At 35.6% G+C, this 12,022-nt stretch overlaps 1 protein-coding gene across 10 annotated transcripts in view; it reads left to right on the top strand.

Moving 5' to 3' along the window:
* Positions 1–12,022, top strand: part of CEP83 (centrosomal protein 83) — a 147,451-nt gene that overhangs the window by 112,695 nt on the left and 22,734 nt on the right. For 8 of the 10 annotated variants that reach the window (XR_007402197.1, XR_007402196.1, XR_007402198.1 and 5 more), the window contains 4 exons: positions 7,132–7,235; positions 9,967–10,156; positions 11,088–11,261; positions 11,899–12,000. Coding sequence is in view for 1 of the 10 variants with exons in the window: in XM_025438863.3 (XP_025294648.1) it covers positions 7,132–7,235; positions 9,967–10,156; positions 11,088–11,192 (399 nt within the window). In the remaining 9 variants the exon portion in view is untranslated. Of the gene's footprint in view, positions 1–5,306; positions 5,473–7,131; positions 7,236–9,966; positions 10,157–11,087; positions 11,673–11,898; positions 12,001–12,022 lie in introns of those variants that run through there. The other 2 variants (XM_025438863.3, XR_003132972.3) reach the window with 2 other exon arrangements.

Below are 12,022 nucleotides of genomic sequence, written 5' to 3'. Positions count from 1 at the left end.
GAGGAAACCTAGAGGTGAGCAAGGCCTGTGAAGAGTTGCTTTTCCCTTAGAGGAAACTGCTGATTCCAGAAGAAATAGTTGAGAGGCTGAGGAGTGAAGCAAAGCTTTTGACAACTTCACAGGGCTTGGGGAACAAAAATTGGAGTTCAGAATCTGCCAGAGAGAAGATCTCAGGTCTAAGTACACTAGTGCTTTGGGTTGGGACCCCAAAGGGGAAGGATATATTCTTGGACTAAGAATGAAGTGAAACTAGCCTGGCCTTTGCAAGAATTGAAGCATAGCTTGCAAAGATAATGTCAGTCCTTCTAATTAGATTAAATTTACCCAAAATATTAGTTTTCTAGCTGCCTGCAAGAAGCAAATGTAAATCTACTTTAAGGGAAAATAACATTAAAGACTTCAAATTATTTCCATAGTTTATATAATAAAAGCTAAAAATAAGCATAAATAAAATATAATAAAACCATAAATACACTACATACCTATTAGAATAGCTAAAATCTGAAATACCAACTGTACTAAACACTGGCAAGAATATGGAACAAATAGGAACTCTGATTCATTATGTGGAATTAGAACATAGTACAGCCATTTATTTTGGAATACACTTTGGTAGATTCTTACAAAGTTAGACATAGTCAAACCATACCATCCAGCAGTCATGCTCCTAGATATTTATCCAAATGAATGAAAACTTATGTTCACACACACATTTATAGCAGCTGTATTCATTATTGTCAAAACTTGGAAGTAAGCAAGATGTCCTTCAATAGCTAAATGGATTAAAAAAAAAAGACTGTTATGTCCATACAATGGATATTTTTATTTAGTGATAAAAGGAAATGAACTGTCAGGCAATGCAGAGACATGGAGGAACCTTACATGCATATTGCTAAGTGAAGGAAACCAGTCTGAAAAGACTATATGCTATATGATTTCAACTGTATGACATTCTGGAAAAGGCAGGACTGTGGAGACAGAAAAAACCCCGGTGATTGCCATGGGTGGTGGGGGTAAGGTGTAGAGGGTAGGGATGAATAGGTAGACAAAGGGAATTTTGTAGGGCTGTGAAACTACTCTATATAATACCATGATAGTGGCTACATGATATTATGCATTTGGCAAAGCCTGTAGAACTGTACAACACCAAGAGTGAAACTTAATGTCAAATGCAGACTATAGTTAATAATAATGTTTCAATATTGGTTCATTAACTTTAATAAGTGTACCACACCCATGTAAGATGTCAATAATAGGAGAAACTGTGATGGGGGGAATATATGAAAACTCTCTACTTCCTGTTATATTTTTCTATAAACCTAAAACTGCCCTAACTATTAATAATCATCATCATCATCCCAGTCACACAAGGAAATAAGATAACATGGAAAATCAAGAGAAATGCTAACCAATATAAAGAGACTCCCCAATAGAGGATCTAGGCAACGGAGTTTAACAGATAAAGACTTTAAAATTACCATGTTATTATATGTTTAAAAAATACAAGCTTGAGAATTGCTCCAGAAAACAAAACCATTAAAATAAATAGCAAGGTTAGTACTAAAACAATAACTGAATTACAAACTTGTTGTATAGATTTAACTGCAGATATCATCGTCATCCTCAAGATACGACCAGAGATAAATGAAATAAAATATACATTAGGGAAATTTAAAATACCAACAGTTGATTTTTTTAAAAAAGAGTGACAAAATTGATAAAGCCTTAGACTCATTTTTTTCCTAATTCACCACAAAATAGGTAGGTGAACACAGACACACAATATCATGAATGAAAAAGGGATATCACTATATATATTTTCTTCAAGATTTTATTTTTAGATAATCTCTACACCCAACATGGGGCTCAAATTACAACTCCGAAATCACCAGTGGCATGCTCTACTGATTAAGCCAGCCTAGTGGCCCTCTTAAAGGCATTAGAACAACAAGAATATTACAAAAACAGCTATGCTAATTATGCAGTTTAGATGAAATGAACCAATTCTTTGAGGAACATCTTAACTAATACAGAAAGAATTAGATAATCTGAATAGTCCTGTATCTGTTAAGTAAATGGAAACCATAATTTAAAACCTCCTATAGAGAAAATGCCGGACTCATTTGGCTTCACTGATAAATTCTTCCAAATACTTAAGGAAGAAATAATACCATTCTTAACATAAACTTTCCCAGAAAATAGAAAAGAGAGGAAAACATCCCTACCTATAAGGTTAGAACCCATTACTGTCATTATAAGAAAAAAAAATTACATCATAAACAGATATAAAAATCTTAAATACTAGCAAATTGAATCCAGTGATATATAAAAATGATAATATATCATGAACATGTAGGGTTTATTCCAGGAATATAAGGTAGCTTAACATTCAAAATTGATTAGTATAATTCAACACTGTAATAGAACAAAGAAGAAAAACTATCATGATATCTTAATAGACACAAAAATAATTGGCAAAATTCAACACCCTTTAATGATACATTCATTAAAATAATAGAAGGGATATTGTAACTATAAAAGTTCTATATCTAACATCATACTTACTTATTAAATAATTGAATGCTTCCCTTTATGCACCCAAGTTCAGGAACAAGGGAAGTATGTTCACTATCACCATTTTGCTTAACATTTTATGAGAAGCCCTAGCTAGCATAATAAGACAAGAAAAAGAAATAAAAGATCAGAAAGGAGGAAGTAAAATTGTCATTCACACATGACATGATTGTATGGATAAAAGTACAAATAAATCTATCAAACTATTATGTACAATTTAAAAATTACAGAAAAAAAGGTCAAGTAACAGTTAATTTTTTTTTTTGTTATCCCATTTGCTTTATTATTTCTGGCAATTCTGTGAATAACAACTAAATTTAAGCATTCGTATGCATCATTTTGTTATGCTTGCCCTCTTAGGCTATTATAGAGTTCAACAATCTTTTTTTGAGATATAATTGACATATAACATGTCAGAGTTTCAAGTGGACAACATAATGATTCAGTATTTTTATATATTGTGAAATGATCACAATAATTTTTTTAATTTATTTTTTATTGGTGTTCAATTTACTAACATACAGAATAACCCCCAGTGCCCGTCACCCATTCACTCCCACCCCCCGCCGTCTTCCCCTTCTACCACCCCTAGTTGGTTTCCCAGAGTTAGCAGTCTTTACGTTCTGTCTCCCTTTCTGATATTTCCCACACATTTCTTCTCCCTTCCCTTATATTCCCTTTCACTATTATTTATATTCCCCAAATGAATGAGAACATATAATGTTTGTCCTTCTCCGACTGACTTACTTCACTCAGCATAATACCCTCCACTTCCATCCACGTTGAAGCAAATGGTGGGTATTTGTCATTTCTAATGGCTGAGTAATATTCCATTGTATACATAAACCACATCTTCTTTATCCATTCATCTTTCGTTGGACACCGAGGCTCCTTCCACAGTTTGGCTATCGTGGCCATTGCTGCTATAAACATCGGGGTGCAGGTGTCCCGGCGTTTCATTGCATCTGTATCTTTGGGGTAAATCCCCAACAGTGCAATTGCTGGGTCGTAGGGCAGGTCTATTTTTAACTCTTTGAGGAACCTCCACACAGTTTTCCAGAGTGGCTGCACCAGTTCACATTCCCACCAACAGTGCAAGAGGGTTCCCTTTTCTCCGCATCCTCTCCAACATTTGTTGTTTCCTGCCTTGTTAATTTGCCCCATTCTCACTGGTGTGAGGTGGTATCTCATTGTGGTTTTGATTTGTATTTCCCTGATGGCAAGTGATGCAGAGCATTTTCTCATATGCATGTTGGCCATGTCTATGTCTTCCTCTGTGAGATTTCTCTTCATGTCTTTTGCCCATTTCATGATTGGATTGTTTGTTTCTTTGGTGTTGAGTTTAAGAAGTTCTTTATAGATCTTGGAAACTAGCCCTTTATCTGATACGTCATTTGCAAATATCTTCTCCCATTCTGTAGGTTGTCTTTGAGTTTTGTTGACTGTATCCTTTGCTGTGCAAAAGCTTCTTATCTTGATGAAGTCCCAATAGTTCATTTTTGCTTTTGTTTCTTTTGCCTTCGTGGATGTATCTTGCAAGAAGTTACTGTGGCCGAGTTCAAAAAGGGTGTTGCCTGTGTTCTTCTCTAGGATTTTGAAGGAATCTTGTCTCACATTTAGATCTTTCATCCATTTTGAGTTTATCTTTGTGTATGTTGCAAGAGAGTGGTCTAGTTTCATTCTTCTGCATGTGGATGTCCAATTTTCCCAGCACCATTTATTGAAGAGACTGTCTTTCTTCCAATGGATAGTCTTTCCTCCTTTATCGAATATTAGTTGACCATAAAGTTCAGGGTCCACTTCTGGGTTCTCTATTCTGTTCCACTGATCTATGTGTCTGTTTTTGTGCCAGTACCACACTGTCTTGATGACCACAGCTTTGTAGTACAACCTGAAATCTGGCATTGTGATGCCCCCAGATATGGTTTTCTTTTTTAAAATTCCCCTGGCTATTCGGGGTCTTTTCTGATTCCACACAAATCTTAAAATAATTTGTTCTAACTCTCTGAAGAAAGTCCATGGTATTTTGATAGGGATTGCATTAAACGTGATCACAATAAATTAATTTAGTTAATATCCATCACCATACATAGTTTAAATTTTTTTTCTTGTGATGAGAACTTTTAAAATTTACTTTTAGCAATTTCCAGATACATGATACAGTATAGTTACCATGCTGTACATTACATCCATGGGACTTGCTTTGTAACTAAGGGTTTATATCTTTTGACTCCCTTCACCCATTTTACCCACACCTCACCCTCTGCCTCTGGCAGCCACCAATTTGTTCTTTGTATCTATGAATTTATTTCCTTCATTTGTTGTTTAGATTCTCAACATAACAGAATATAGAGTATTTTGTCTTTCTCTGCCTGCCATAGTGCCCTCAGGGTCATTCCATGTTATAACAAATGACAAGATTTCCTTCTTTTTTATGACTGAATCATATTCCATTGTGTATATAATTGCTAGATCATATGATAGTTCTATTTTTAATTTTTTGGGGAATCACTGAACTATTTTCCCTAGTGGCTGCACTCCTGTATTGCTGGTGGAGATGTAATTAATAGAACCACTTTGGAAAACTGGCAGTATTTATTAGAGCTGTGACTCACTTCTGAGCATGTACTCAAGAGGAATGAGTAGATTATATCCAGCAAAAACATGGAATGTTCATAGAAGCTTTATTTATAATGGCCTTAAATTGAAACAATTCTAATTTTCATCAATAGGAGAATGGATAAGATGTATATTTATAAAATGGATGACAACATAACAATGGAAGAGAACTGTGCCATACAATAACATGTCTTAGTCATATGGATGGCATATTGAACAACAACAACAACAAAAACTCAGAGACTGAAGAGTATATACTGTATAATTTCTTTTCTTCAGGTAGACGGGTAGATAGAGTCTTAAATTACCTGTAAACATATAAATACATACTTACGGTGATTAAGGACAGAAAAATGGTTCCTTTGCCAGAGGAGAGTGGAAGTGGCATGAGGCAACCTTTTGGGGGTGCTGGAGGATGGGAATCAATGGGAAGATGAGAAAGAATGCCCAAAGCAGTGTTATCTCCCAACTGGAAATAACCCAGATGACCCTCAGTGGTGGACTGGTAGATACATTAAGCTACGTGATATTCATAAGTACAGTCTAAGATGTGGTAGTGAACTATTCCTGTAAGCAATAACACAAATCTCACAATCCTTTGAGAAAGGATTCTTTCTTTCCTTTCTTTTTGAAATTCTTTCAATTTCAAAGAGAAAAAACATGGAACGTTCATAGAAGCTTTATTCATAATGGCCTTAAATTGAAACAATTCTAATTTTCATCCATAGGAAAATGGATAAGATGTATATTTATAAAATGGATGACAAAAAGAATTTCAAAAAGACTGTGATTCTGTTCATATGAAGTTCAAAAATAAGGAAAACTATGCTATAGCTTTGGAAGTAAATTAGTTGGTTATCTTTTCAGAGGAAACAAAGGGGTAGAGATTACGAGGAGGAAGGGTAGGGGCACTTCTGGTATAGCAGTGCTCTTGATCTGCAGGTCAGAATGTCAGCATTTGCTTTGTGAGTTTTACATTTTGCTTTACATTTACGTTCTGTGCATTTTTCTATAAGCCTGATATACTTCAAAAGAAAGAATTACAAAACAAATACCTGAAAGAGCTGTAGCTACTAAAGGAGTTGCAACAGTTATACATATTTTTCTATTAAAAAACAAACACTTCGTTGTAAAAATGAAAAAATAATTATTTTTATATACTACTTTTTACTATACACTGATTTTTCCATATTAGAAAATGTTCCCTTTATAAAGTTTAAATTATTTCTTTTTAATATTTAGAAAGGCATACTTTCAAACTGAGATGCATCCATAATCCATCTTAGCTTTCTGATTCTTTATTGCTTTGGTAGCAATTTATCAGTTGTAAACATACTTTCTCCCCTCCTCCCCCAGAGATTTTATTTATTTATTTGAGAGAGAGAGATAGTGAGAGAGATCATGAGCTGAGGGAGGGGCAGATGGAGAGGGAGCAGCAGACTCTCACTGAGTAGGGAGCCCGATTCAGGGCTTGACCCTGGAACCTGAGCTGAAGGCAGCCGCTTAGATAACTGTGCCACCCAGGTGCCCCTGTAAGCATGCTTTTAATTTTAAAATTTTAGTTCTTTTATAAAACACATATCTTTTGGGAAAATAAGGAGCTTGTGATTCCTTATCAGGTGACAGGCAAGCTCATTAGTAAAATTTGACTCCTTCCTTTTTTAGATGCTTTACTTGCAGCAGTTTAGTTATTGCTACCCATTTTCTGGTTTGCATTCATAACAATTCCATTTGTCACATGAGGATATGAGGTACATCTGTGGCTTATTATCTTTGCAATTTTCGATAAGAATCATATCTACTAATCTTTCCTAGTATTCACTGAAAATATTTATCTCTAAGTAAAATTTCTTTTGTTGAGTAAAATATTCTCTATATTTTGTTTAAATAGGAGATTTTGTATTAATGTACTTGCTCATATTGTTTCTTTTTTTCTAGAGAAAATCTCTTCATGAAAACAAATTGAAGAGACTACAGGAGAAAGTAGAAATCTTAGAGGCAAAGAGAGAAGAATTAGAAACAGAAAATCAGGTGTTAAATAGGTAATTGTATACATACATATCCCATGTAGTTAGTGACTTTGATATTACAGAAGTTTGATACTGAGTATAATGTATCAGTATAATATTATTATCAGTATAATATCAGTATAACATTATTATCAGTAATAATGTACTGTTTTCTTTTAAAATTTCTCTCCTTTCCTCCTTCCCTCCCTTCCATTTCTCTGTAAGGCACTTGTTTTCTTTTACATTTAGAATTCTAAAACTGTTAGTTGTATTTCTAATTCATTATCCTTGTTGTTATTTTTTTTGGCTGAATGTTCCTTCAAACCAAAAGGTCTTTAAACACATCCCAGGCATTTATATTATGATTGGGATTGACAGGAAAGGTCAGGAAAGTTCACTGGCTTTGGTAGACAGTAGTGGTATGAGTTCTTGCTACTGAGACAAGACAGTTGTAGTATTGCATAGTTCACAAAATGTAGCTAGAACTTCGAATCAAGACTTTTGATTTCTTGGTGTGGAAAAATATTATTGGCCCACAGCTTCTGGTTTTTCATTTACATTACAAACAGCTAATGATTTGCATGATGAACATTTTTGAGCAGAGGTGATTTGCCATATTAGTGCTAGTGGCATTATATGACCTATTTGATTCAAGTTAATACAAACATCAAATTCAGCTAATTTTAATGGGAGCTTTCATTCAGCATTGAGACAATGTCAGACTTTTCTGTAATGGAAATTGCCAATAATATTAAGCAGTGATGTTTAATAATGTGCACTGGCCTTCTTGGGTGTAATTATTATATAATGTGGAAGTTCATTTTTTAGAACACCTGAAGTTTATAGACTTCTGGAATTCATATCTTTTTTTTTTTTTTTTTTTGAGAGAGAGAGAGAGAGAGAGTAGGAGAGTGGGGAATATGCAGAGGGAGAGAGAGAATCTCTCTCTCTTTTTTTAAAAGATTTATTTTTTTTTTTTTTTTTTTTTTTTTTTTTTTTTTTTTCCCTCCCCCCTTAAAAGATTTATTTACTTATTCATTCAGAGAGAGACAGAGGCAGAGACACAGGCAGAGGGAGAAGCAGGCTCCATGCAGGAAGCCTGACATGGGACTCAATCCCGGGTCTCCAGGATCACACCCCGGGCTGCAGGCGGCACTAAACCGCTGTGCCACCAGGGCTGCCTATAGAGAGAGAATCTTTTTTTTTTTTTTTTTAAGATTTTATTTCTTTATTGATGAGAGACACCGAGAGAGGGAGAGAGGCAGAGACACAGGCAGAGGGAGAAGCAGGCTCCATGCAGGGAGCCTGACGTGGGACTTGATCCCAGGTCTCCAGGATCATGCCCTGGGCTGAAGGCGGCACTAAACCGCTGAGCCACCCAGGCTGCCCTAGAGAGAGAATCTTAAGCAGGCTCCATGATGAGCATTGAATTCAATATGGGGCTCAGTCACACAACGCCGAGATCATGACCTGAGCTGAAATCAGGAGTCGGATATTTAACTGATGGAGCCACCCAGAGTCCCGAATTCATGCAAACTTTATAATACTCTATTCCAAAGTATGAAGCCACCAAATTTATTCTAAAATAAAATTCAATTTATTACCTTTTCTATAACCATTCATTTAGAAATATTATCAATTCATGATTGGGCAGCTATGGCACTCATTCATCTAGAACTTTGAGTGGATTTGAAATTGTATTTAATTAGTGGTGTGGTTGATGGTCAGGAAATTCACGTCCAAAAGAGTGATGATACGTAATTACAGGCCTGAAAAGTTAGCTTTATCAGCTTATCATCCCAAATCATTTTCCCCTAAAGTTGGTGGGTAGCTTCACCTGCCATCAGCTACATTTTTTAAAAGATTTGAGAGAGAGAGAGAGAGAGAGAGGAGGGAGTACATGCACATGCAGGTGGAGGACAGAGGGAGGAAGAAACTTTAGGCTTCCACTCTGTAGAGTCCCATGTGGGGACTCATGACCCTGAGATTGTGACCTGAGCCTAAACTAAGAGTCATCTTAACTAACTGCACCACCCAGGCACCCCCATTAGCTACAATTTTAATGATTAGGTTGAACAACATGAAATTCCCTGTAATGAACCATAAAATTTTACATAAAAATTAAATTGCCATAAAAATGGCAATTTTGTAAGATTCAACCTAGTATTTTCTCTATTTCTATTTGATTCCTTCTATAAAATAAGGCACCCTTTTGGTTTAAGGAGTCTTTTAGTTTCAAGCTTCATAGGTTGGGGGAGTGCAGTGGAAATGAAAATAAAAGTATCAAGAGTTTTAATCTTTGATTAATTGGCAAATTTAAAATGAGTTGATAGTTGGGGTGCCTGGTGGCTTAGTTGGTTAAGTTTCCAACTCTTGGTTTTGGCTTAGGTCATGATCTTAGGGTCGCAGTGTGGAGTGAAGCTTGACATAGAGCGCAATGTGCTCTGCTCAATCTTAAGTAGATTGTCATGCAGAGTATGACACAGGGAGTCTGCTGGAGATTCTCTCCCCCCACCTCCTCTAAAATAATTAAATCTATTTAAAAAAAAAAGAGTTGAGAGTTTGCAGTGCTAACAGTAATGCATATGATTAAGATGTCATATTCCTGTTTATCTTTCTAGATGGAATCTTATGTCTATATACAGATAAATCTTACAATTTTGAAGTCCATTTTCTTCCAGTTTAAAATTATATTTTATGAATCATACTATTCTTCAATAGAATATAACTATTAAATAACAGAAACACTTTTTTTCTTTTTAAGACAAAATGTTCCATTTGAAGAATATACAAGGCTTCAAAAAAGACTGAGGGACATACAGAGAAGACATAATGAATTTCGAAGTTTAATTTTGGTTCCTAACATACCTCCAGCAGCATCCATCAATCCTGTTAGTTTTCAGTCATCAGGCACGGTTCCGGGCATGGACCTATCCTTTCCTGCTCATATGCAGGTAGGAGCACTTATGTTAGAGGAAAAAAGGCACTAACATTTCTGTAAGTTTTTACCTATTTAAGTTCAGGGTTAATATCTGTAGAAATTTGTTGAATCTATTCTATCCTTTAGTGATGGTGTTGGAATGAAATCTCCTCGGCAGTTGGAAAGAAGAAACTTGACTGAGGAGTCTTTGAGTAACCTAGAGTTTATAGCTCACTCGATTACTGGCTACTACTGAGCATTTACTAATGCTCTGCGTTAGGCATTTTCCATAAAACTATTTAATCCTAACAGAAAATGCTTTGAGGGAAGGTGTCATTATTCCAGTTTGCAGATGAGGAAGATGAGTCTGAGGTGAAGTGACTTGCCTCAGGTCATAGCTAGTAAGTTACAGAATTGAGTGTCAGACCTCAGTCTGTCTGATTCCAAATCCTGGGCTCATTCCACTGTATCAGGTCCCTGAGATACTGGAGGAATCAAACTGGGTGATTTTCAACAAGATGAGCTGTTAATAAGTAATTATATTTTATAATGTTGTAAGCAGCAAAGATTTTAGTCACTGAGTTGAATCTCAGACCAAGTGCTTTGTTTATGATAAATTGCTTTTAAACTTCAGCCTTGCTAGAACATTGCCATGTAAGTATGTCTGGGCCCTGCATTAGTATTTTCTAATTCACTCCCTGGTGAGTTTTATACCTAGACAGAAGAGCAGACTTTGGGAGTTGCTTAAGGCTAGTGCCTGAGGCAGGGGAGAAGTGAGGACTAGTTAGTAGTCTGGCCCATGCTGCTGTTTTCTCAGACTGCTTAAATGGTCATCCTTTCCCTGCCAGCTGCTGCAGGCCTGAGTGAAAGAGCCACTCAGCCTGTTGCCTAACAGTTATTTTTCCAGCCGCTTTTCTGAGGTTTTTTGTTTGTTTGTTTGTTTTGTTTTTTGTTTTGCTTTTAAGGAGGAACAGCATCAAAGGGAACTCTCTCTACTTCGCAAAAGACTAGAAGAACTAGAAACAACACAAAGGAAACAACTAGAGGAACTTGGATCTACGGGGGAATGATGTTCTTGGAGAAAAGGCAGATCAAAAGGGATGAAATCAGTGTGACTCAATAAAGCTTGAAGTTTTAACGTATGTGGCATTTAGATACTGTATTACTGTGTGCCTCAAGAAAAGGTACTGGCTACATGCTATGTTGCATTAGTGTCAGGATTGTAGGATTATACTAATGACAGGTCGAGCGTTAAAACAGCTCCAGAAATATTTAGGATACTTATTGGCAACCCTTTGAGAATGTTTAAAAAAAAAAAGAAAGAAAGAAAGAAAAGAAAAAGAATGAACTGGGGAATCAGGTTTTTAAATTATTTTATTAATTTAGCTTTGAAATTTTTTGGTATTTTGCCTGAAATATGCCCATGTTGAATTCCTTCTGCCTTTTTGAGGTGCTTGTTAGTAACAGGATCAGTAAACAGTTTCCAGTTTACAAGAGTTCTAAACCTCTAGTTCTTGGAAAAAAAAAAAAAAAAAAAAAGACAATTTAAAGGTCAGCATTAAAAAATAAAACTTGAAGATCTCTAAATATTACAAAATGCTACCATTCTAAAAGCTGTGTGCACATAATTAAAGAGCTTAATAAATATTTTTCTATATTGTGTGTTTAATTTTATTTTGACCAGTGTGTATTTACCAATGCAGATGATGTCCCTGATTGATATTTTCTAGTTCATTATAAATGTTTATTTCTGTGTATCCCTAACCTCTTTTAAAGGAATTCTGCTGGAATAACTTCACGTGAACAAGGCAGAGTTGCAAGTCCGCCAAACTAAGTGGAATGTTCATTATCCAGAAGTCTTCAGGATCAAAAGTCCAGGTAGATAGATAGTGGAGGCCAG

This window comes from Canis lupus, chromosome 15 (assembly GCF_003254725.2).
Source record: "Canis lupus dingo isolate Sandy chromosome 15, ASM325472v2, whole genome shotgun sequence".
Taxonomy (NCBI): Eukaryota; Metazoa; Chordata; class Mammalia; order Carnivora; family Canidae; genus Canis; species Canis lupus.
Note: the sequence above shows the minus strand (reverse complement) of the source record. Positions and strands in the feature narration are given on the sequence as shown.